The following is a 27,492-nucleotide window of genomic DNA, read 5'->3' as shown; positions in this document are numbered from 1 at the left end:
CATGTGTATACTGTTTGTAAATAGGACTTTGAACTTTGATTTTCTGTCTGTGTGCACAATCTTACAGGTAATTTATATTTTTATATAGTTTCTATCATCTTTAAAAACCTATATTAGCAACAATATTCTACAATTGTATGTACGTAAATGGTAAACCCAATAACAATTTACTAAATTTATATAAAACTTCTTAAATAAATCAAAATTTACATTTGTAGCAGGAAGTGATATATATAGATTCCACAACTGCAACAAGTGTATTACGATATTTCTTCACTCGAGACAGTTAAATTTTAATATTTAACAATGAGCGCGAGGCTTGCCGAGCTTTTTAAATAATTAAAATTTAACTGTTGAGAGTGGAGAAATCGTAATACACCAGTTACAGTGGTGGAATCTGTTTCTCTAATGATTTTTATGCTTCCTTTTCAAAGATTTGAGGAAAATTGTGTAATTTTGGTGTGACGTCATCAGGCATGGTCGCCTTTTTTCATGACGCCACAATAAGAAAATTCAGAAGAAAACAAGAAAATTTAACGTCACAAATAAATTTCAACCAATCATTTGCCGAGAACAGATTTTTCACTTGTGAGGAGAAATATTTTTCTCACACCGGTCAGGAAATATGAAAATAGCACAAAAATTGAAGAAATATTATGTTATGTTTCTGTTTTGCTTGTTTCCATAGGTTAAAAAGATATATTAATAGTAGTTACCTGATGAGTGTTACTTCTATCACATTCCGAAAATTAAACTTTGTGGCGAACATTTGAAGCAAACTAGCAGAAAACATTGCAACAAAAGAGGGACGAAAGATACCAAAGGGACAGTCAAACTCATAAATCTAAAACAAACTGACAACGCCATGGCTAAAAATGAAAAAGACAAACAGAAAAACAATAGTACACATGACACAACATAGAAAACTAAAGAATAAACAACACGAACCCCACCAAAAACTAGGGGTGATCTCAGGTGCTCCGGAAGGGTAAGCAGATCCTGCTCCACATGCGGCACCCGTCGTGTTGCTTATGTGATTACAAATCCGGTAAATAGTCTTATTCGGTAGGTCAAATTCATGAAAGGGAAGGGGATTGTAGTTACGACGTGAGGAACATATCCGATATCATTTGTGAAATGGTTATTCCATAACGGTCAACCAACTCGTGATGGCGTCCGTAAAATTTACGAAGGGATGATTTCAACTTCACCATTTGGAACTCTTGATTTAATAGCTTCCTTGTGAGCAGTAACCCTCTATCAAGAAAATCATGATAGGAAATGCAAGCACGGGAATATCGTATCAATTGAGAGATATATACCCCGTATGCAGGTGCTGCTGGAATGTTGCTACTTAGAAATGGAAAGTTCACAATTGGAAAGCTGAAATCATCTCTTTTGTCGTAAAGTTTTGTCTTCAACCGACCCTCATTGTCAATTTCTAGATGTAAGTCAAGATATGAAGCTGACTTAACTGTATCTGTAGTATCCTTTATCTCCAATTCGATGGGATAGATGCGTTCCACATAGTCACCAAATTTTGAATTGTTTAGTGAAAGAACGTCATCTATATAGCGGAAAGTAGAGTTAAAGGATATTGCTAACTTCTTATCTTTCTTCCTAAGAAGTTCCTGCATGAAGTCAGCCTCATAATAATAAAGAAACAAGTCAGCAAGTAGAGGGGCACAGTTTGTTCCCATTGGTATGCCGACAGTCTGTTGAAAAACACGTCCTCCGAACGTAACAAATATGTTGTCAATCAAGAAATCAAGCATCTTGATAATATCGGTTTCAGAGAATTTTTTGTTTGAATCAGAGTGATTCTTTACAAAGTAGGATTTATCCCTCCCTAAGACAAGATACTTGTATCTACGTTGGCCATTCTTTTTTATGAAGCAAAGTAATACCAACTGTTTTAATTTGTCTTTAAGTTTGGAATGTGGAATACTTGTGTAAAGAGTAGAGAAGTCAAATGTTTTAATACTGTTACAAGATGAAAGAGAGTTAGATTGTATGTACTCTAAAAGATCTTTTGAATTTTTAAGTATCCACATCTGATTCACGCCACCTCTAGAATAGGCAGTTTCACAATAACTTTGAAGCCCGTCTTTGATTGCTGATAAAATGGATGTTAATAATTTAGAAAGAGGTTTTGTGGAGCACTTGGAAGACCCAGCAATATACCGCTGTTTGTAAGGACACTTATGTAGTTTAGGTATCCAATACAGTGATGGAAGATCCAGTTCTTCATCTTTGGTTGAAATACCAAAGGAACAAAGAACAGACCTATGATTATCCAGGATTTCCTCTTTGGTAAGTGTCGTGAGGGTATATGTTGAGTTTCCAAGTGACTTGTCTATACCTAATTCGTTTATCAAGCAATTAATGTAATGACTTTTACAGACAAAAACGATGTTATTTGGGGCTTTGTCTGCGGGGACAACAACATATTTATCATGGAGGTCGGATAGGTGTTTAGCAACATTTGGGTCTTTAAAAATTGACGTAGCATGGGCATTGATGGACCCATTCAGTTTCTTAATTCTGATTTGTATTAAGGACCTCACTGCCTTTATCCATTCGGATAGAGTGTCTACGTCTTCCTTCTCGCGCTTAGCCCATTGCCTGGCATAATCCTCGACTGAATCCATCAAAATTTTAAAGTTGTATTTCCAATTGATGGATTTAGGCTCACGATATTTCGGACCTTTCGATAACACGTTTCGTAGAGAAGTGTTATTAACAATGTTAAGGTCACCGGTGATAACGTGGCCAGCGGGATTATATGTGAATTGGGAACTAGCACAAGTGCAATCAGGAGGTTTAGACTTGAAGTCGTCAATATCGAGATCCTGCAAAACGCGTTTGTAATTGAAAATTTTAGTTGCAATAGGTTTGGTATAGGTATAAGAAATTATTGGTACAGACTGGTCTTTAAAATAAGGAGGTATTTTCGATTGAACTAATTTATGATGAAGGATATTGCCAAGGTTGACGCCATCGAGACCTTTGTTGGCAAAGGAAAGATTTAGAAAATATCTTTTCTCTTTTTCATCTTTTCCAATGCGAACTGGCTTGAAAAGTCTGTGACTAGCAATATCCGAAATTATAGCTTGAAGTTTGTATTGGTTTGAATGAGGGTTTGTAACAGTGGATTCCAAACATAAATTGAACAGAGAATGAAGTTTTGAAAGGGGTAATGAATAAAGTTTCGTGCGAATGTGATGAATACCTAACGGTTTTTGTATGAATGGCAGCAAGTCATTAATAGAGACATCATGCAGAGAGGGTGATGTATAATGACGATGACCATGACTGCGTCTACGTCGAGGAGTCGAGTTGAAAATATTCATCACATTCACCGAGTTACAGGAAGGACTAGATAGAATACCTATACCATCAATTTTGTCATTGCAGCCATACGGTGTTGCAGTTCCCAATTGTCTAATCCAGTAGTCTTCTTTTTGTCTACGGAGAGTCGTTGAAAGATTAGGATTGTTAGAGCTATAGTATATCTTTTCGATAATGCGAACTGTCATAGAAACGATGGAATGATCGGGCTGATTGAAATGCTGGTATAGAATGTCGTTAGCATTGAGATTAATGTCTGATCTATGACCGCACATCCGTTTGTTTAGCCTTCCTTTCGTTTCACCGACGTATACCAATCCGCAAAGGTTGCACTCTAATCCGTAGACGACATTTATCGATTTACAATTCAGATCATCGTAACTTCTGGTAAAATATGACTTCTTGGTCAAATTGCTAGTGAATTCAGCATCTGTAATTAAAATAGCACAAGTTTTGCAGCCTTTGGTCTCACATTTTGAAATGCGACAGTGTTGTACTGTGTCATCAAAAACCAAAATGTCTTTAAGGAGAACTGAACATGGCTGTATATGTGTAATGTTGCTGTTTTCACTAGGACGATGATCTGAATGAGTCGTGTTTGGGATATTTGTCATGTCTGGTGATGAGGGGACACCTGCCGTATCAGACGACACCGTGTCCATGGTGACGTCTGTTTCGGACCTTTTTATACTGGGCGACGTCCGAGCCAGTTTCCTGTTAGTTCTTCGTAAGTTCATGCAATTGTAGTTTTGCTACTGGGCGGATGATGTCCTCGGGGACAAAATGTCCACCAGCAGAGACATCGACCCAGTGGTAATAAAAGAGGGACGAAAGATACCAAAGGGACAGTCAAACTCATAAATCTAAAACAAACTGACAACGCCATGGCTAAAAATGAAAAAGACAAACAGAAAAACAATAGTACACATGACACAACATAGAAAACTAAAGAATAAACAACACGAACCCCACCAAAAACTAGGGGTGATCTCAGGTGCTCCGGAAGGGTAAGCAGATCCTGCTCCACATGCGGCACCCGTCGTGTTGCTTATGTGATTACAAATCCGGTAAATAGTCTTATTCGGTAGGTCAAATTCATGAAAGGGAAGGGGATTGTAGTTACGACGTGAGGAACATATCCGATATCATTTGTGAAATGGTTATTCCATAACGGTCAACCAACTCGTGATGGCGTCCGTAAAATTTACGAAGGGATGATTTCAACTTCACCATTTGGAACTCTTGATTTAATAGCTTCCTTGTGAGCAGTAACCCTCTATCAAGAAAATCATGATAGGAAATGCAAGCACGGGAATATCGTATCAATTGAGAGATATATACCCCGTATGCAGGTGCTGCTGGAATGTTGCTACTTAGAAATGGAAAGTTCACAATTGGAAAGCTGAAATCATCTCTTTTGTCGTAAAGTTTTGTCTTCAACCGACCCTCATTGTCAATTTCTAGATGTAAGTCAAGATATGAAGCTGACTTAACTGTATCTGTAGTATCCTTTATCTCCAATTCGATGGGATAGATGCGTTCCACATAGTCACCAAATTTTGAATTGTTTAGTGAAAGAACGTCATCTATATAGCGGAAAGTAGAGTTAAAGGATATTGCTAACTTCTTATCTTTCTTCCTAAGAAGTTCCTGCATGAAGTCAGCCTCATAATAATAAAGAAACAAGTCAGCAAGTAGAGGGGCACAGTTTGTTCCCATTGGTATGCCGACAGTCTGTTGAAAAACACGTCCTCCGAACGTAACAAATATGTTGTCAATCAAGAAATCAAGCATCTTGATAATATCGGTTTCAGAGAATTTTTTGTTTGAATCAGAGTGATTCTTTACAAAGTAGGATTTATCCCTCCCTAAGACAAGATACTTGTATCTACGTTGGCCATTCTTTTTTATGAAGCAAAGTAATACCAACTGTTTTAATTTGTCTTTAAGTTTGGAATGTGGAATACTTGTGTAAAGAGTAGAGAAGTCAAATGTTTTAATACTGTTACAAGATGAAAGAGAGTTAGATTGTATGTACTCTAAAAGATCTTTGGAATTTTTAAGTATCCACATCTGATTCACGCCACCTCTAGAATAGGCAGTTTCACAATAACTTTGAAGCCCGTCTTTGATTGCTGATAAAATGGATGTTAATAATTTAGAAAGAGGTTTTGTGGAGCACTTGGAAGACCCAGCAATATACCGCTGTTTGTAAGGACACTTATGTAGTTTAGGTATCCAATACAGTGATGGAAGATCCAGTTCTTCATCTTTGGTTGAAATACCAAAGGAACAAAGAACAGACCTATGATTATCCAGGATTTCCTCTTTGGTAAGTGTCGTGAGGGTATATGTTGAGTTTCCAAGTGACTTGTCTATACCTAATTCGTTTATCAAGCAATTAATGTAATGACTTTTACAGACAAAAACGATGTTATTTGGGGCTTTGTCTGCGGGGACAACAACATATTTATCATGGAGGTCGGATAGGTGTTTAGCAACATTTGGGTCTTTAAAAATTGACGTAGCATGGGCATTGATGGACCCATTCAGTTTCTTAATTCTGATTTGTATTAAGGACCTCACTGCCTTTATCCATTCGGATAGAGTGTCTACGTCTTCCTTCTCGCGCTTAGCCCATTGCCTGGCATAATCCTCGACTGAATCCATCAAAATTTTAAAGTTGTATTTCCAATTGATGGATTTAGGCTCACGATATTTCGGACCTTTCGATAACACGTTTCGTAGAGAAGTGTTATTAACAATGTTAAGGTCACCGGTGATAACGTGGCCAGCGGGATTATATGTGAATTGGGAACTAGCACAAGTGCAATCAGGAGGTTTAGACTTGAAGTCGTCAATATCGAGATCCTGCAAAACGCGTTTGTAATTGAAAATTTTAGTTGCAATAGGTTTGGTATAGGTATAAGAAATTATTGGTACAGACTGGTCTTTAAAATAAGGAGGTATTTTCGATTGAACTAATTTATGATGAAGGATATTGCCAAGGTTGACGCCATCGAGACCTTTGTTGGCAAAGGAAAGATTTAGAAAATATCTTTTCTCTTTTTCATCTTTTCCAATGCGAACTGGCTTGAAAAGTCTGTGACTAGCAATATCCGAAATTATAGCTTGAAGTTTGTATTGGTTTGAATGAGGGTTTGTAACAGTGGATTCCAAACATAAATTGAACAGAGAATGAAGTTTTGAAAGGGGTTTACAGCAAATATTTTCAAATGAATTCATACCCAAATAAATAGTACCCATATACCTATGCATGTACATTCACTGTCCTTCATTCTGTTGATGTATATATTTTGGCATTGCACAAGGTCATGTTTTTCTCAGACTATTTATTGTCCTTACACTAAATCCATTGGATTTTAGATGTGTAATGGTTTGCTAGTCTTAGATACATGTTTTTTATAAGTTGTCATTGGCTTTAAAATAGGTTTCAGTAAAGCTAGTGTCATAGCTTAGCCTAGCAAGCTAAACCTCTCACTTGTATGGTAGCTGCATACAATTCCCTTCTATTGATTACGATGTGTGAACAGAATAGGACAAAATGTGAAAAATATAGGATACAGCAGTCAGCGTTGTTTTATAATCTTAATCACTATGAAAACAAACAAATATAACAATAAGGGAAACAAAAAGGCATACAAACAAAGCCTGATAATAAAAACGAAAGACAAGAACAAAATCATTATGAAATATCGTAAGCCATATAAGAGAGATGAAAGATTGCTTATTAGTTTTTGAACATGCTTGTATAGAAATAATAACACTCACTTTATCTTATATCAGCTAATTTACCAAGATATGTGGCTATGCGAATACATATTTACTTTACACATATAGATGCAAGAACCGTAGTGGTAGCGGGAATGTATCGAAAAGAAAAAAAAAATTAATGGGAGCAGTTTTCAAACTTTCACTAATGTTAAATGAAATGATTTAAACATACACATTCAAGTGAGAGGTTTAGCTAATTATAAAACCAGGTTTAATCCACCATTTTCTACATTAGAAAGTGCCTGTACCTAGCGATCAGGAATAAGACAGTTGTCATCCATTCGTTTGAGCTTTTGATTTTGCCATTTGCTTACGGACTTTCTGTTCAAATTTTTTATCGGAGTTCGGAATTTTTGTTATTTTACATTTTACCACCAGTCGGCAGAGTACATGTTTCAGAAACTGTATTCAATATTCACCTCTGTTTTAGATGGCTGTCTCAAATGTGATACTTTGTGGAATTTGTGATGCTCAACATGTATCGAAAGTTGCCAATTACTGGTGTCCTGAATGTGAGGAAGGACTGTGCACGACTTGCAAAAACTATCACAGCTTGTCAAAAGCTTCCAGACAACATGGGATCATTTCTATGGACGACTACAAGAAACTTCCGGCTGAGATTTGTAAAATAGAACAGAATTGTAGAGAGCATGATAGAAAGTTTCAAATGTTTTGCCCACGTCATGATCAACTTTGCTGTCTAATTTGCGTGTCTGAAAACCACAAAGAATGCACCGGAATGTACCCTATCGACGAAGTCATTAAGTCTTCGAGAACTTCCACTTTGTTTGACAGTTTGGAAAAGTCACTAAAATACATTAAGGAAAACATTGAAAGAGTAGTAAAAGATCGGGAAGCTAATCTTATTGAAATAAAGCAACAGCATCTAAAAAGCTTAAATGATATAAAGGACACAAGACAAAGAATAAACTCCCGCTTAGATGAATTAGAGAAACACATGATAGACAACTTGAATTCAACTGAAACACAACTTAAACTCAAAATTGACACCCTTCGTAATAAGCTATCCGAAAAAAAGAACGAGATTGAGATTTTGAAGACAAATCTAATGTCCGTCAAACAACATGGATCCGATTTGCAGGCTTTTATTGGTAGTAAAATGTTAGAAAAGGACGTTACTGAGGAGTTAAAATACGTACAAAACATATCGAAAGACGATGGATTTAGCCAATTGGGTTTGAAAAGCCAGATAGACGATAAAATTACAGACGTATTATCCAAAATTACTGCTTTTGGATCAATAAAAATTGAAAAAAGTAAATCGCCAATCGTCATTGGTGTCGGTCATGAGAAACAGGCTCAGATTTTTACGGCTGTTCCACCCCGTAGTAAATCGATTGATGATATAACTGCTTCATTGATTGGAGATATCAAAGTTCCAGCAGGACAATCCAATATGTGTATAACAGGATTATCTGTCTTTCCTGATGGAAGGATGATACTTGTGGACTTTTATTTTAATAAGAGATTAATAATCGTACATAGTGATGGCAGTTTAGATTCTGAAATACCTCTCTTACCTTTTTGTCCATTTGATGTTACATGTATTGATGACAAAACGGTAGCTGTTACAATTTTTAACGACTATCAAATACAAATTATAGACACAAAAACCAAACAAATTACCAAAACAATCAACACAGGCGCTAGTCGAGGTATTACATACAGACAAGGACAGATTTTATACTGTGAAAAAGGGAAAGGAATCGTAGGGATCCAACTGTCAAACTATAAATTATGTACACTAGTGGAGGATTGCATCATAAAAAACGATTTTAGTTACATTGCGACCTCATATGAGTACCTTTACTATACTGATAATGGTTCTACAGTCAAATGCTACAGTGTAAAGGGAGACAAACTTTGGGAATACAAGGATGAATCAATTCTGAGTTGTCCTACTGGAATAGCTGTTGATCAGCACGGCATCGTATACGTTATTTCAAATAAAAACAAATGTGTTGTGTTGATATCAGCAGATGGTAAAAGTTGCAAAACTTTACTCACTGCAAAGGATAAAATTGGTGAATCATACGGAATTTGTTTTCTTATTAACAAACTGTGTGTTGTATCTTACTCTGGAAACCTCCTCAAATTTGACATTGCCTAATCCTCAACTATTCGGTTTCCTGTCCTGGTGCTGTTACTTCCTTAAAGAAAACATATTTGCATTAAGAGCGCCTCTAAGGAAATTGAACATTAATCAAAAATAAAAAAAATAATTAAAAATTCAAAAGTTTGCCTTTTAAAATTTCCTTTGACCAGAAGTACACTATGAACAAGAGTACCTGTCCGATGCTTAGACTTTTACCTTATCGTCGTATCTTAGTCATTCCGCCACTCCGGTAGCATCAGATCTTATATTTTCATCAGAAAGACGGATGATTACGTATCAAAGTTTGGAGATCGAATGTTTCTAAATATCCCAGGAGAATTGATTAAAGGCATGTGTAAGTTTTAATCAGCACCCCTTTGTTGGTCATTAATTTTTTTTATGATTCCCAAATACTGTTGTTTGAGTAATTATTTTTCTATAGGTGGTTATTAATTAATTAATTACATAATTGTCAGTTAATATGATGACGTTATTAGTACATGCAGTAAATGAACTATGAAATCATGGTATATAATTCCTGGGACTATGATCTATTGTTGAAGACTTTTAAACGTCTATAATACAACAACCCACAATACATTAAATAGGTATAGTTCATGTAGTTAGTGTATCAATTTGTAGGTTGCTTTTTTCGAGCGAGTATTCGAGTATCACTCAGTAAATCCAACGAGTACTCGATAAGTAAATCTTCACCGAGTTGACATATCTTGTAAGTACTTATATTAATTAATATCAGTTAACTTTGGAATATCCAAAATCCAAAAACACCGATTCAAATATTTATGTCTCGCCTTTCACGGTATTTTTCTTTTATGTCAGTCAAAAATGTTTGTTGATAGTATACGGCTTTACTCGAAATATTACCCCGGACAATTCGTCAAAGCGGTCATTACTGGTCGTTTGAAATGTTTAAGGTTGTGAACAGTAAATAGAGGGAATATTCAATACTTTTCTATTTGTTGGGATTAAAGAAGTTCTCGTGTGTTTAAACTACATATATGTTCAAAGCTGGTTAGAGTAATTGTAAACCGGGTTCTTGTCATTATAGAATTCTCCACATAACTATAAATATTACGTGAGAGAACATAGAAAAACTACTGACAAGGCTTATGAATTACAGAAGGCTTTTACTATGCAGATATTTTTTTTAAATAATGTTAAAATATTGATGAATAAAGGCAACAGTAGTATACCGCTGTTCAAAATTCATCAATCGATAGAGAAAAAACATATCCGGGTTAATAATGAAACTGAGGGAAACGTATCAAATATACGAGAACTACGACACAATAGAGACACAACATCGAAACGTAACACACACAGAAACGAACTATAATGTAACAATGGTTATTTTTCTGACTTGGTACAGGGCATTTTATGAAAAAAATGGTCGGTTGAACCTGGTTTTGTGGCCTGCCAATTCCCGCTTTAATGGCAGTGGTAATTATAACATTAAAATGAAAACATTACACGACAGGGTTACAATAAATAAACGGATAAATGGGAGAAAATATGGAACAGAGAAACAAACATGACAAACGAATAATAGTCATCAAAAGGTTGCAAGACTGTTTGGCATTTTAAGTAACTTAGCCACGCACACTTGTGTAGTGTTGCCGACTGTTTGTGACCCACCCTCAACATATCTTTTGTATATTACGTAGTTCTGTTGCTATCTTATTGATTTAAATGAGGGCAAGAATAAATTGTCATTTTAATGTTATATTTCACATGGCCATAAAAGAGGGAGGTTTGGCATGCCACAAAACCAGGTTCAACCCATCAATTTTTCCTTTAAGAATGTCCTGTACCTAGTCAGGAATATGGCAATTGTTATATTATAGTTCGTTTCTGTGTGTGTTACATTTTAACGTTGTGTTTCCGTTGTGTCGTTTGTTTTCTCTTATTTTTGAGTGTGAATTCACATTACTATAAGACGTGTCACGGTACTTATCTATCCCAAATTCATGTATATGGTTTTGATGTTATATTTGTTATTCTCATAGGATTTTGTCTAATGCTTAGTTCGTTTCTGTGTGTGTTACATTTTAATGTTGTGTCGTTGTTCTCCTCTTATATTTAATGCGTTTCCCTCAGTTTTAGTTTGTTACCCCGATTTTGTTTTTTGTCCATGGATTTATGAGTTTTGAACAGCGGTATACTACTGTTGCCTTTATTTGATACTTTGCATAATAATAACCCTTCATTACTGTTTTTGTAATGTTCAATTGTTAGATCCATAATCACGAATTCTACGCCAGGCCAGATATAATATGATACACTCAAAATGATATAATTCAAAGGTAAGATTAAAAATAATAATTTCATGTATTCATAAAAGTTCAAAATGAGATTTTTCAAAACGTATTTTGTACATACACTATTTAGAACGTTTTCATTTTTCGTGAATCCATTGACAGGCCATCTTCCGACCATCGCAAATTTAAACAATTTTTATAAGAAAAAAATATTCGTTCACAGGTTATGATTCACAAACGGCACCATATACATTTTTATATAAAAAAAAACGTGAAAGTAACATCAAAAGAGGTCGGTAGAGTTGATAGTTTGTGTTCCATATAAATCAGAGGGTTAAGATGAAGTTCATTTTGTCATTAAATGTATTAGGTTAAAGAGGCGCAGAGAAGTATTGATAAGAACAATATTTCTGAAATACACACTTTTCCTGAAAAAAAATACGTCTCAATTATATAAGATTGAAAAACTTTAATTTATAGTAAGCAGCAAAGTCGTTTTTATTTAGATACTGTGGGCCAATAGAAACACAACATATTTCATTTTAGGTTCCCCTTTTTGTCCTTTTGAATAACAATATAATGTTCTCTTTTTTGCTACATGTAATTATAACACTTACAAATTAAAAAATCATAATTGTATTCTAATTGCCATCCCACTCGAAAAAAAATGCATTACTCATTAGAAAATAATTTCACTACTGGGGAAAAATAACGGTCAAGAAGTTTGCATCCAAATAGAAAAATTTGGACTGATAAACCTTTTTAAAGCGTTTAAAACGAGAAAATACATCTCTGATACGGTCTCATTTTATTCTTTAAGTCCTATGACGGCGATTTAAAGTACTGTAAGACAACACACCCATCGCTATTCAGTCAAATCCATATAAGTTTTGTAATTTCAAAACTTGTTCATCTAGTTGAAGCTATTTGGGCGGCTGGGGTTGGGGGGTTGCGGTGCAATATTTTAAAAATGTGTCATGAATAGAATGTTTCAAAAAGAAACTTTTACATATTCAGTGTCAACACTTTAAGCTAAACATTTTTGTGACTTTTATTCGTGTTTTGATACACTGGACCATAATTATTCAAAGTTTAAAAATGTTTGCTTTCTAAATTTTTCTTCCACACGTTCACGCTAGGTACTGATGCTCGGTACTGATGATCTTTGTTTTGCGAGACTCAACCCACACAGTAAGTTGTCATTGTGGCTGGACTAAAAAGCGATTAGGTATGGTCAGTAGCATTGCTTTTCTGAAGATTTCGATTTTCAACAATTCATTTTCGTTAAAAAAAAAAAAGGTTAACGTACACGTACATTTTTTTACAGTTAAACTTTTTTGTTAATTTGTAAAGCATCGTATGACTTTAAATGGGAATACATATAACATGGATAAGGGTTGTACTTTTATAATATATATAAAAAAAAACGGTTTTATTTATAGCTGTTTTTTAATTGTTGTAATGATTTTGGGAACTACAAGGAACACTTAATCACTCGTTCCCTCCCTTTTCTTCATTATCAAAGAGAGAAATTATAAGAATATTGCAGACGAATTAAGATCACACGTGACATGAGATTGTTTCGACAATAAACAATTTCTATTTATATAGTTCAAAAAGTGGACTTTGGACTTTTTACTTCCTGTATGTGTATCAAATTGTAAAGGTAATTTATATATTTATGTACGTTATGAACCTTTTCGAGCACTTATATTCTGAAATTGTATGTATATTTGTAGTTTTGCGTTGATTCATCCAATATAGACACGTAAATTTGTTTGCTATTTTTCACGTTTATACTACACTGTAATTCGACTGTATATATACATTGACAACATTATCATAATAATATGGCGTAAAACCCAGTTATCTTGTTGAACTTTACCGTTTCAAACAATTAGACCAATTTTAATTCAAACTTTAAAATCACGTCGAAATTTTCGTAAGACGTCAATCAGTTTGCAACTGAGGCCAAATTTAAAATATGTTTGTTTTCCCTCTCTCGACCCTGGATTTCACAGATGTGTAGGTCAAAAGTTTTTTTTCTCCAGCTGCAGAAAACTGGACAAATGGATAGTGATCCGGCGGCGGCGGGGCGGCGTTAACTTACTTAAAAAAGCTATATATTTTAGAAGGTAGAAGACCTGGATGCTTCATACTCTGTATATAGACACATGATAGATGCCTTATGTTACGAAGTTTCTGTCTGTCACATGTTCATTGTCCTTGACTTCATGTTTCAGTGACTACTTGAAAAAAAGTTAGGATTTTTTGTAATGTTAATTTCTCTCTTTAATAGTATGAGTAACAGAATAACTATATTTGGTATGTGCGTCAGGTCCTCATGCCCGTCAGATAGTCTTCACTTTACCTCGATCTTATTTCATGGATCAGTGAACAAGGTTAAGTTTTGGTGGTCAAGTCCATTTCTCAGATACTATAAGCAATAGATCTAGTATATTTGGTGTATGGAAGGAGTGTAAGGTGTGCATGTCCAACTAGCAGGTGTCATCTAACCTTGGCCTCATTTTCATGGTTCAGTGGTTATAATTAAGTTTTTGTGTTTTGGTCTGTTTTACTTTTACTCTATGCAATAGGTTTACTTCATTTGATGTAGGGAATAATTGTAAGGTGTAAATGTCCAACTGGCATGTGTCATCGGACCTTGACCTCATTTTCATGGTTCAGTTGTCAAAGTTAATTTTTTTAGTTTAAGTCTTTTTTTTCTTATACTATATGTAATAACTATATTTGGTGTATGCAAATATTTTACATTGTCCATTTCAGTCTCGCAGGTTTTATACGATCTTGACCTCATTTTCACGGTTCATTGCTCAGTGTTATGTTTTCTGATTTGGTCTGTTTTTCTTAAACTATATGTGTTGTATGGAAGGATTGTGTACTGCACATGTCTGCCGGACATGGTTCATCTGACCTCGACCTCATTTTCATGGTTCATTGGTCAATTTATAGTTTTCTTGGTTAAGTCTGTTTCTTAAAAACTATAAGCAATTGGTCAACTATATTTAGTGTATTGAATGATTGTAGGGTGAACATGTATTTCTTGTTTAATTTATATGAACTTTATGAAGCAAACAGCATACACAATTCAACATGTCCACTGCCACGAACCATGTACTCAGTTTAAAACAGTTGAGAAAACTCGAACAAGCGAGGGAAGTATCTTGCTCCAAGTTTTATTACCAGTGACAGGAGTCGAACCCACAACCATTCAGTCAAAAGTTCAGCATCTTACCATTTGTTCACATGCCTGTGTCAAAGTTTCGAAATAAAAATATGATATATGGTTTTATCTTGATGGCACTAAGTCATTAAAAGGGTTTGCAAATTTTTTTTGTTGTATCTCAAAACAATTGAGCAGGGGTTCCCCCCATTTTTAAGCTTTTTCCCACCAACTTCTTAACCGCGGACTGTCGGATGCAACAACAAAAAAAAGCAATGAAAAGATGGGAGAAGGTTCCCCTTATCCTAAAAGAACCAATCCTCTCTTTAAAAAATGATTTTGTTTCTATTAACCTAGTACTTCAAATTTGCTGCTGTTTTATCCTTGAATTTGGCATTTTTTTAAATGACATTTCTCTGACATCCGACAGCTGTTTTGCCAGACAAGCTTTGTCTGGCGAACAGCTGTCGGACGTCAGGGTTAATATCAGACTACTCTGTGTTGGTCAAACCAACATATTTGTCTCTGTTTATTGTAAAGGATTCTGTCAAATACCCTAACGATTCTGATGTGTTCGTTCATATTAGGCTTACATGTTGCTGTCCCTATTATTTTGTTAGACACACATGTATTTTTGTGGAAAGTTAAAGTTATCTTTGTCTAAAGGCAAAACGTCATGAACTTGGTGTCTATGCACGTCGTTCCACATCTTCGCAAACCAAGGGTTACGATTCACTTCCCTCCTCTCCACTCTTGGCAGATTAAGCCAACCTTTGTGATAACAATGTTGCGCCATCTATCGGTAGATGAAAGTCACGCCCATTCTCAGTACATTGTTCGTGACCAATGGTAGCACTGGAACTCTTAAATTTGGAAGTAAAAACACGGTAGCGTCTAGATTCTACACACTTATTAAAGCAATACAGAAAAATACACAGGAACTTCTATTAGATGATTAAAAACATTCAATTTGTCACTCAATATAGTCGTATGTTTAGAAATGTAAAGACTTGTTGCATAATAAGAACGTGGTAATTATATACACACACTTTCTACATTTGCACGTGATCATGTTATAGGCGCTTTTTGATTGGATGCAGCGAGTTTCCACTGCAAATAATCAAAATCATTACCTTGTGTCTCCGAAATTCTATCTCAGTCCGCCAGAGATAGAGAGGAGGTAGGTGGATCGTTATCCTTGGCTTGCGAAGATGGTCGTTCCACGTCTCATGATTGTCATACTCGTACAGGTGGTTGTTAAATGTCACTGATACTGTAACATTTTGCAACCACTGATAAACACAGCGTAAATATTCCGTCGCTCATAGTATCTTTTCTCCTCGTGTAGACGATTTTCTTTATTGCAGACCACCTCTAATCGTATCCTTTCTTAACGTTTGATATTATCCGATGAAAAATAGGAAACTTCCGGTGACTGACAAATGACAGTCCGTACCGGAAACAATCCTGAAAAACTCCGGGAAAAAGCGAATATAAAAATCGGAATAAAAACTTTTGGGTCGGTAGGACTTTCTCTTAGTCGGTCGGGCGAGGGAAAACAAACTGTATTTTTATTTTGGCCTGACAGTGATCTATCTTGTGTCAGCCTTTCTTTATTTATCATATCAATAAATAATCAAAAATGTTCACCCGTGGACAATTTAAAGCATAAAAGCAAAAACCCGTTTCAATAATAAAGTGCAGTCCTATGTATCACTGGACTTGTGTATATGATACAGATATATTTTTTTTGTTTTATGTTGATTAAAATATTCATTTTTCTATATTAATAAAACATATGTACATATCTATCACTTCTGTGCACGTCTCACCTAGTTTCGAGTGATTTAAACGACTCAGAGAAAAAAACCAATTTGACTATCCATACTAAGAAACAAAAGGGCAACTAAATCTACTCCATTTTTCTGCTATATAAATAAATAAAAGTCCCCAACGATTTCTCTTGAAAGCGTGCGTTCCTTGCCGTCAGATCGCAGACATCGTTTATATTTATCATATTGGTATTGTTCGTAATATTTCAAATCAACTAAAAAAAAATATTAAAAAATATCTGTCTTATATACCCTAGCAGCTATGATATATATTAGATTGTAGTTATATAAAAAAAGAGCTCGTTCCTGTAATCAGCTTCTCTCACTTTTTCCAAGTTTTGAATACTTTCTTCTTATGTTTGATCTGCATACACATGACAGCTATTGTAACTTCCTACCCCTAACTTGAAACATCAACAAAATCAATGGTAGTTTTTAAATAAGTATCAGAAGTGTTTTGTCTAGTATGTTCATTAAGATCATCTATTTTTATTTTGTGTATTTTGTGTTTGAATTGATATTGAAGATTCAAACAATTGTTTATTTTTGTTTAGTTAACACTTTTGATGCGTTTTCCTCAGTGTTAGTTTGTAACCCGGATTTGGTTTTTTTCTTAATCGATTAATGTCTACTGTTGCCTTTATTATTCACGACGCAATGTGACATTTTCAGACGCGTAATAGTGTTAAGTATAAATATTAAATATCGTAAGCCAAATAAAAGCGATAAGCGATTGATATTTTGTTAAATTTGACCGTTATTGTTTTAGAAGTTGTAATCTTATATCACTTTTAACACTATCTGCATTTAATTTGGATAACTACTTGTTTTTGTGAGTTGATGAATTTTCGAGATTACCTTCTGAACTACTTTTATTTGCACCGTTTTGAATCTTTCACTTATGTTTAAAGTCATAAGAAACCTCAAATCCAAAAAAAATATTGCATATGTTTTTTATAACTCAATGGATAGTTTTCATTGTAAAACTTATGTACATATACTTTTTTCTGAAGAAAATTCTTTAATTTATTCATATTTAGAAGAAGTTTACTTTATTTGAATTGCTTCCTTCCAGCAAGCTATTCCCCCGATATATTTTCCGTATGCAAGATGACCTCAGTGTGACCCATCTCGTAAAAATCCGGTGACCACAATACGCATGGATGTCCTTAAAATAAACTATTATCTGAATTTACATGTTAAACACGTGCTCAATTTCCATGCTTTTTTGTTTATTTTTCGTCAATTGTTGACAAACAGGTGACAATCGTTAAACTTCGGCTTTAAAATACGAACTTTAATTACCTGCCATATTTTCACAACAACACTGACCGATTGAAAAAAAAATTGACGATTATACGATATTTACACGAAAAAAATGATAAATTCGAGCACAGAAGACTAAGTTTATGATGTTTGTATGCATTGGTTTAATTGGAAGAACAATATTTTTTACCGGATACTCGTTTCTTATGACTTTAATATAATAATTTAAACATTACAAACATTTCAAAAATATATGACGCTGGGTACAGGTTTCAATATCTGTTTATAAACATACACATTATTCTTTCAGATATATTCATTTTAAGAATTTATCGTCTGTATTTTAGATGGCTGCCTCAAATGTAGATGTTATACTGTGTGGAATCTGTGATGTTCAGCATACATCACACGTTGCTGATTACTGGTGTCCTGAATGCGACGAAGGCCTGTGTTCGACATGTAAAAATTACCACAGCATATCAAAAGCTTCCAGACAACATGGGATAATTTCTATTGACGACTACAAGAAACTTCCGGTTGAAATTTGTAAAATTGAACAAAATTGTACAGAACACGACAAGAAATTCCAAATGTTTTGTCCACGTCATGACCAACTTTGCTGTATAATGTACGTGTCTGAAAACCACAAAGAATGCACTGGAATGTTCTTAATTGACGACGCCATTAAGTCATCAAGATCCTCCACCTTGTTTGACAGTTTGGAAAAGACTCTAAAAGATATTCAGGATAACATTGAGAAGGTAGTAAAGGATCGGGAAGCCAATCTTGATAAAATAAAGCAACATCATTTAAAAATCTTAAATGATATAAAAGACAAAAGACGAAACGTAAATTCCCGCTTAGATGAATTAGAGAAAACCATAATTGACGATTTGAATTCAACTGAAACACAACTGAAACTTAAAATTGAAGCACTCCTTGATAAGTTATCCACAAAAATGACAACAATTGAGCTTTTGAAGACAAATATCATGTCCGTCAAACAACATGGCTCCGATCTGCAGGCTTTCATTGGTAGTAAAATGTTAGAAAAGGACGTCAGTGATGAGTTAAAATGCATACAAAACCTATCAGAAGATGATGGATTTAGCCAATTAGGTTTGAAATGCCAGATAGACGATAAGATTACAGTCATATTATCCAAAATCCCTGCATTCGGATCAATAACAATTGAAAAAAGTCAATCGCCAATCGTCATTGGTGTCGGTCATCAGATGCAAGCTCAGACTTTCACGGCTGTACCATCCTGTAGTAGATCGTTTGGTGATATTACTGCTTCATTGATTGGAGATGTCAAGGTTCCAGAAGGACAATACAGTTCGTGTATAACAGGATCATCAGTCTTTCCTGATGGAAGGATAATATTAGCGGACTGTCATTTAAATAACAGATTAATAATCGTACAAAGTGATGGCAGTTTATCTACTGAAATACGTCTCTCGTCCCTACATCCATTTGATGTTACATGTATTGATGACAAAACGGTAGCTGTTACAACTTTTAACAACAATAAAATACAAATTATAGACACAAAGAACAAACAAGTTACCAAAACAATCAACACAGGCGCTGGTGGAGGTATTACATACAGACAAGGACACATTATTTACTGTGAAAAAGGGAAAGGGATCGTAGGGATACAACTGTCAAACTTTAAAATATATACACTTGTGGAGGATTGCACCATAAAATACGATTATAGTTACATAGCAACCTCAGGTGAGAACCTTTACTATACTGATAATCGTTCTACAGTCAAATGCTACAGTTTAAAGGGAGACAAACATTGGGAATACAATAACAAATCAATTATAAATGGTGTAACTGGAATATCTGTTAATCAACACGGTATCGTTTCCGTGATTTCGAATACCAACGAAAGAGTCGTGTTGATATCGTCAGATGGAAAAAATAGCAGAACATTACTCACCGCAAAAGATGGAATTACGAATTCATACGGAATGTATTTTCATATTAATAATTTGCGTGTTGTATCTTACTCCGGAAAGCTCCTCAAGTTTGACATTGCTTAATTCTTGACTATTAGGTTACCTGTTAAAATGTTATAGAAAACATATTTTCAGTAAGAGAGCCAGCCTCCATATTTTTTGGAGTTTAGTGTGACATTCATTATCACTGAACTAGTACACCGTTTTTTTAAAGGGGCAAGATTTACTCGGCCTCCGTGTGCAGGATTTTATTATGCTAAGTTAAAAATTCAAAGATGGTCTTATGCTGTTTTCAGTCTTTTGTATTTCCTGTAAATAAATTAATTGTTTCTGGAGGAATGGAGATTAGCAATGTAAATCATGTTCTAGAAGTAAATGAAAGTTAAAGAACCATAAGGCAAACAACTTTTAACAAAACAAAACATACAAAAAACTAAAGACTTAGCAACGCGAACCTATCAAAACCTGGTGACGATCTCATGTGCTCCGGAAGGGTAAGCAGAGCCTGCTCCACAAACATTGTCAACACGAACGTGACGGTTTTAATGCTGTCTTTCCTATCTTTACATATTATTTCAAGTGGACAAGACGTCATCATTTAATTGAAGTATGTCTTCACGAACACTTTCAAGTTGTTCCCCTTTTTGCATGTCTTTGTTTCAGTAAATTCGAAAATAAGTGAAAGATTTAGTATGGCGCCAAAAAATGTTACGCGGATAAAATCAGGTATATTTCACCGTTACAAAGCTTCAAACTTAGAATCGAAATCCAGATGTCTTAAGAGGCAAATTGATTTGGTATTTTGCTAGTTACTACAACGAATTTACTAAGTCTTATTTCCGACTTATTTTACGCATTAAGACCAATTAAAACATTAGTGAAGCAATAAAACAATCTACTTTAGGGAAAACGGTAGTATTACATTTTCCCAGCATTAGGTTGGCCTTGTGTGTACCCAAGACAGGTGAAGGAAGTCAACTTAGGAGCGCTGTGATTGGATGTACAGGTACAATATATTTTTTTATTTATCTATGTATAACTGCAGTGTGTAAATTTACAATATAAATTTTAAAACCTGTTGAAATATTTTCTAGAGAATTATTCGAAAAGGCTTCCAAAATTTCATAAATTTGGTGCAAAATGACGGTGGGCATGGATAACATAAACAAAGTTCCATTGGAAATTGGTCATGATACTATTTGGCTTCAAGTTTTAGAATAAAGTAATAAAGTGCTAACACCACACATAACTGTTTTATCCAGGTTTTTATTATAAAAATGGTAAATTTAGAAAATGTTAGTATTGTCGCCTATGGCAGAATAAATAGTACCGTTTTCCCTTTAAATAACTATGATCTGTTGTACGGTTGTTGCTATTTATATCTTTATTTAATACTAAAGTGCAAATCCTTTTCGATAAAGTTTGTATCTCGTTTGTGTAAATATTTATTTAATCAAATATGCAACATGTATTTCTACCAATAATTCATGTTTTCATGTGTTGATAAAACTTAATTGATATCAGCTGGTTGGGACTTCTAAGGCCTGTCGATTCAAACTAAATGTAATGTTGCACTTATATATTTGTGATTTGTTATGATTTATTTTCTTTCTATATTCTACAGGTGTTTGTACTCAAAACGTAAAATCATAAAAAAATGAACTCCGAGGAAAATTCAAAACGGAAAGACTTTAATCAAATGGTGAAATAAAATGATAAAATACAACGTAGTATTAATTAACATCAGACGCTAAACAGTGTGTTTCCTTGTGTTTAAAGCATTTTGTCATCTTGTAATTATACGTTTTACTTACTAAAATTATGTAATGTGATACTGATGGGCATTATATAATAAAACTATACCAGCATATATTATAGTACGACAAACGCTTTTGTGATAACGAACAATTGAGCAGATGCGCTTGTAACAAAAATTTAGATGGTCAAATCAATTATTCAGTGGTAGAGCACTGATAACAAAAATGTATATACTGCGTTGCTTGCATCACATATATCTCAGTGAACTTGAAATTCATAAACTAGATGGTCTGCTTCATTCCTCTGTCGTTTCTTTGATATTTACGTAAATGAACGACATAAAACAAGCACATATGACAACCCGTGATGACTTTATTATATCAATCGTCAAATTCTCGTTTCTCAGAAGTATAAGAAAGACACGGAAGATACCACAGAGACATTCAAACTCTCTCAGAAAAAGAAATTGTGTCATTATCTTCTCGGAAATAGAAACAGTGTTTTGGGAGATAACTCTTTCGATAAAAAAAGATATAGGAAGATGTGGTATCAGTGCCAATAAAACAACTCTCCATCAATTTTACAATTATAAAAGTAAACCATTATAGGTCAAGGTACGGTCTTCAACACGGACTCTTACTTGCATGGCAGTTGCAAACAATACCATTATATTGAAAACGATGTGTAAAACAAAAATAAAAGGTAAATATGTCAAAAACAAGGATAGAGTAGTCGACAATGTGTTATAATCTTATTCCCTAATCAACTATTATTGTATATTTATTGTTCATCTGTTGTTTATATCAATCAATAAAAACAATACAACTGATACCCGATGGGAAACTCAAAAGTTCTGTAGGAACAAAATAAATCTTTTCTGGCACGGGTTTATCTGTATACATACACAGAGTCAGTATGCAGATTATGAGCTTTTTTGTCAAATATTTGAAATGAACTTCAAATAAGTAAGGTTCTGACAGATAAATGGTCTGTTATTGATCTGTGATTTGGTTTTTGTCTCGTTGAAGTGTAATACCATTAAATCATAGTACGTCACAGTCACACCCAGTTGCATACAAAAAAATATTCCCTTGAATTCTTCAGTTGTAGGTAACTAATCCTACATTTCATTTAAATAAAACATTTCTGGGTCATAAACATATATCTTGGGCATTTTAAAGCACAATATTATTTTATTTTGGATTTCTGTATAATATTTTGGAAACTTGAGGTTACATGCTTACTTAAGCTTGTTTACAATTAAGAAAGAGGTGAGAATTTGATAGGTTAACTTCCAGTGATGATTGTTGTTTTTTTTTATATGCAATGAAATGTAAATTGAGTTTTTTTCTATATTACTCGACAGGATAAAACTTTACTCATGCTAAGTATTTCTTTATTGAAAACAAAGATAAATTCTGCACATGTTTTTGAAAAGTGCAAATTTAACAAAGACTAATAGAGGGAAATCAATGTTGGTATTACACCTTGACACGTTCTTCGTTTCCATTCTTAATGTTATTCTTTAATCAAGAAAAACGGTTTAGATAAGTTATCTCTTTGACTTGTTCAACCGATAAAGTTTGTATACACAAGTTTTACGTTAAGGAAAACAGTCTATAAAACAAAAACAAAAACAACAAAAAAAAACAAGCAATAGAACGACTTAAAAATACTTTCATGTTGTGTACTTGGTACAGACATGCATCTCCTGAAGATAACGGTGGATGAAACTTGGTTTAAAAGCTAGATTTACCTCTATTTTGTATAAATATAAAAAAAAGAAGATGTGGTATGATTGCCAATGAGACAACTGTCCACAAGAGACCAAAATGACACAGACATTAACAATTGTAGGTCACCGTACGGCCTTCAACAATGAGCAAATCTAAATCTCAAATCTCATACCGCATAGTCAGCTATAAAATGCCCTGATAAGACAATGTAATACAATTCAAACGAGTAGACTAACGGCCTTATTTATATAAAAAAAAATGAACGAAAAAAGCGATACTGAAATTTATGCTATACAATCTGTCCTAGAAAAGAAAAAAAAAAGAAAAATATAAGACATTATTGACCAATGTCTTGAGTTCAATTGTTCAAAATGTGATTGTTTTCAACAGTCAGTTGCATCAATTAATTCGTGTGAAATTTCTTAAATAATTCATCGCCTGTATTTTAGATGGCTGCCTCAGATGTTATACTGTGTGGTATATGTGATGCTCAGCATGCTTCACACGTTGCTGATTTTTTGGGTTTATGAATTTCCGAGAACACCTTCTGTATTACATTTAATGGCACCGTTTCGAAATTTTCGTATGATTCAAATGCAATGACTAAAGCATAGACATCACCATTATGTTGATTACATTTTTTAATATCTGTTTAACATATTCATTACTTTTTCAGATGGCTGCCTCAGATGTAGATGTTATATTGTGTGGTATCTGTGTTGCTCAGGATGCTTCACATGTTGCTGATTACTGGTGTCCTGAATGTGACGAAGGTCTGTGTTCGACATGTAAAAATTATCATGGCGTGTCAATAGCGTCGAGGAAACATGGAATTATTTCTATCGATGACTACAAGAAACTTCCGGCTGAGATCTGTAAAATTAAACAGAACTGTACAGAGCACGACAAAAACTTCCAAATGTTTTGTCCACGTCATGACAAACTTTGTTGTATAATTTGTATATCCGAAAAACACCAAGAATGCACTGGCATGTTCTTAATTGACGACGTTATAAAGTCATCAAGATTTTCCACTTTATTTGACAGTTTAGAGAAGTTTCTGAAAGATATTCAGGAAAACATTGAGAGGGTAGTAAAGGACCGGAAAGCCAATCTTGATGAAATAAAGCAACATCATTTAAAAAGCTTATATGATATAAAAGACAAAAGACGAAAGGTAAATTCCCGCTTAGATGAATTAGAGAAAAACATAATAGACGATTTTAATTCAATTGAAACACAACTGAAACTTAAAATTAAACCCTCCTTGATAATTTATCCACAAAAATGACAACACTTGAGCTTTTGAAGACAAATCTCATGTCCGTCAAACAACATGGATCCGATCTGCAGGCTTTCATTGGTAGTAAAATGTTAGAAAAGGACGTCACTGATGAGTTAAAATGCATACAAAATCTATCGGAAGATGATGGATTTAGCCAAATAGGTTTGAAATGCCAGATAGACGATAATATTACAGACAAATTCTCCGATATTACTGCATTTGGATCAATAACAATTGAAAAAAGTCAATCGCCAATCGTCATTGGCGTCGGTCATGAAAAGCAGGCTCAGATTTTCACAGCTGTTCCACCCCGTAGTAAATCTATTGATGACTTTACTGCTTCATTGATAAATGAATTCCAGCTTCCATCAGGACAATCCCGTACATGTATAACAGGATCATCAGTCTTTCCTGATGGAAGGATGATATTTGCGGACTGTTTTTTCAATAACAGATTAATTATCGTACAAAGTGATTGCAGTTTATCTACTGAAATAAGTCTCTCGCCTCTATATCCATTTGATGTTACATGTATTGATGACAAAACGGTAGCTGTTACACTGTTTAGCGACAATAAAATACAAATTATAGACACGAAGAGCAAACAAGTTACTAAAACAATCAACACAGGCGCTGGTGGAGGTATTACATACAGACAAGGACAGATTATATACTGTGAAAAAGGGAAAGGGATCGTAGGGATACAACTGTCAAACTTTAAAATATGTACACTTGTGGAGGATTGCACCATAAAAAACCATTATAGTTATATAGCAACCTCAGGTGAGAGCCTTTACTATACTAATAATTGTTATACAGTCAAATGCTACAGTGTAAAGGGAGACAATCCTTGGATATACAAGAACAAATCAATTATGAATTGTGTAACAGGAATAGGAGTTGATCAACACGGTATCGTTTCCGTGACTTCGAATAGCAACGAAAGAGTCGTGTTGATATCGCCAGACGGAAGAAATAGCAGAATATTACTCACCGCAGAAGATGGAATTATGAATTCATACGGAATGTATTTTCATGTTACGAACCTGTGTGTTGTATCATACTCCGGAAAGCTCCTCAAATTTGACATTGCCTAATACCTGTTTAAATGTTATAGAAAACATATTTTCATTAAGAGAGCCTCCAACATGTCCAAGGAGATTGAATATTAATCAAAATTTAAAAAAATAAAAAATCGAATGTTTGCTTTACATTGTCTTTTAGAATTCCTTTGACCAGAACAAGAGCACCTTTCCAATGCTTATACTTTTACCTAATCGTCGTGTTCTAGTCATTCCTCAACTTCGGTAGCATCGGATGAAATATTTTCATCAACAGGACTGTTAGTTACGTAACAAAGTTGAGAGATTGACTCGTCCAGGAAAAAATAGAAAATATCATATATCTAAGTATTAGAAAATTAATTCCACTTGTCGACCCTAGGAGAATTGGTTCAAGGCATGTGTAAGTTTTAATCATCCCTTTGTTGGTCATTAAATGTTTTTTTTATGATTTTTAAATATTGTTGTTTGAGTAATTATTTTTCTATAGGTGTTTATTAATCAATTAACTAGTTGTCAATTTATATGATGACGTTATTAGTACATGCAGTAAATGCTGTCTCATTGACGTATATGAGGGAGTAGATTGGGTACACAGATTTGAGAATAATGGATAAAAATAGAGAAAAAAGAGAACAATACTGTAAATATATATCATTTACTGACCGGGTTTTAAACTTAAACTACCGAGACTTCAAATCAATAGCACATGACTGCATTACCCTAGTTCGAGTTAGATATATAAATAATTTTCTTTTCTCATCTGACTTGGTGTATAGGGATGTAACACAAAACATCATACATGGCTAAGAGACGACATTTCTATATATGTTTGCGAGTTCATACCTAACGTGCTAGATACAACAAGAACAATATTATAAGTTATATGGTTCGCTACTGACCCCTATGGATCCATAAAGGGTTAGTAAAATCCATAACAGGAGGGGGGTGAGGCCAGAGGCCGAATCCCTTATGGATTTTATTCACCCTCTATGGAGTGACCGAACAACACATTAATTCACGAATGGGCGTAGAGCATGGGTTAGTTATCAGTGTTCTTTGGTCACGAGTTATTCTTTTTATTACATTCATTTGGCAAATATCTTTTTTAAAAGAATTTAATGTAAAATATGTAAGGAACTATATCTTTTTTTCTACGCATTCATAATTTGTTTTGATCCGCCGTTATCGACGACTTGACAACGCCTATTGTTGTATGACGTCAGAGAGGGAAAAAACCACTTTTATTTCACATGTGCAATAATTGGTTTCTATTTAACTTGGACATCAATGTAATTCATTGCAACCAATGTAATAAAAAAGTATAATCAAAAATATTAATTATGTATTTGTTCCGGACGATATGAGTATTTGGACTATATGGGTATATACTCATATGGTCCAACTATACGCGTATGGTCCGACCGTACGCGTATGGGTGGGGTAATTAACACTCTGTTACAGTTTACTTTTAAAGTCATAAGAAACGAGTGACCGGTGAAAAAATAATGCTCTACAAATTCTTGAACCAATGCATACAAACTTCATAAACTTAGTATTCTGTGCACGAATTTATCATTTTTTTCGTGTAAATTTCGTATTATCGTCAATTTTTTTTTCAATCGGTCAGTGTTGTTGTGAAAATATGCTAGGTAATTAAAGTTCGTGTTTTGAAGCCGAAGTTTAACGATTGTCACCTGTTTGTCAACAATCGACAAAAAATCAACAAAAAACATGGAAATTGAGCACGTGTTGTAAATTCAGATAATAGTTTATTTTAAGGACATCCATGCGTGATCACCGGATTTTTACGAGATGGGTCACACTGAGGTCACTTTGCATACGGAAAATATGTCGGG

General features: G+C 34.3%; 4 protein-coding genes across 4 annotated transcripts; all 4 read left to right on the top strand.

The window, feature by feature from the left end:
- Positions 1-49: 49 nt before the first annotated feature.
- Positions 50-9,403, top strand: LOC139491877 (uncharacterized). Its single transcript, XM_071279793.1, has 2 exons — positions 50-67; positions 7,577-9,403. Exon 2 carries the CDS (start codon positions 7,577-7,579, stop codon positions 9,275-9,277), a length of 1,701 nt encoding a protein of 566 aa, XP_071135894.1. The 5' UTR covers positions 50-67; the 3' UTR covers positions 9,278-9,403.
- Positions 9,404-13,166: 3,763 nt separating this feature from the next.
- On the top strand, positions 13,167-19,997 carry LOC139491875 (uncharacterized). Its single transcript, XM_071279791.1, has 2 exons — positions 13,167-13,207; positions 18,171-19,997. The coding sequence occupies exon 2, from the start codon at positions 18,171-18,173 to the stop codon at positions 19,875-19,877; it is 1,707 nt and encodes a 568-aa protein (XP_071135892.1). The 5' UTR covers positions 13,167-13,207; the 3' UTR covers positions 19,878-19,997.
- Positions 19,998-23,383: 3,386 nt separating this feature from the next.
- Positions 23,384-24,578, top strand: LOC139492994 (E3 ubiquitin/ISG15 ligase TRIM25-like). The gene is made up of 2 exons (XM_071281140.1): positions 23,384-23,404; positions 23,964-24,578. Exons 1-2 carry the CDS (start codon positions 23,384-23,386, stop codon positions 24,576-24,578), a joined length of 636 nt encoding a protein of 211 aa, XP_071137241.1.
- Positions 24,575-25,669, top strand: LOC139492993 (uncharacterized). The gene has a single exon (XM_071281139.1). It carries the CDS (start codon positions 24,575-24,577, stop codon positions 25,667-25,669), a length of 1,095 nt encoding a protein of 364 aa, XP_071137240.1.
- The last annotated feature ends 1,823 nt before the right edge of the window (positions 25,670-27,492 follow it).

This window comes from Mytilus edulis, chromosome 10 (assembly GCF_963676685.1).
Source record: "Mytilus edulis chromosome 10, xbMytEdul2.2, whole genome shotgun sequence".
NCBI classification, from domain to species: domain Eukaryota; kingdom Metazoa; phylum Mollusca; class Bivalvia; order Mytilida; family Mytilidae; genus Mytilus; species Mytilus edulis.
The sequence above is the reverse complement of the archived record's forward strand: the minus strand, read 5'-3'. Positions and strand labels throughout refer to the sequence as shown.

Excerpts from the sequence above, each read along its gene's own strand:
- LOC139492994 (XM_071281140.1), top strand. The coding sequence starts at position 23,384 with ATGACACAGACATTAACAATT. Across the intron at positions 23,405-23,963 it reads TGACACAGACATTAACAATT|ATGGCTGCCTCAGATGTAGA; the intron begins GTAGGTCACCGT and ends TTACTTTTTCAG.
- LOC139491875 (XM_071279791.1), top strand. The coding sequence starts at position 18,171 with ATGGCTGCCTCAAATGTAGATGTTATACTGTGTGGAATCTGTGATGTT.
- LOC139491877 (XM_071279793.1), top strand. The coding sequence starts at position 7,577 with ATGGCTGTCTCAAATGTGATACTTTGTGGAATTTGTGATGCTCAACAT.
- LOC139492993 (XM_071281139.1), top strand. The coding sequence starts at position 24,575 with ATGACAACACTTGAGCTTTTGAAGACAAATCTCATGTCCGTCAAACAA.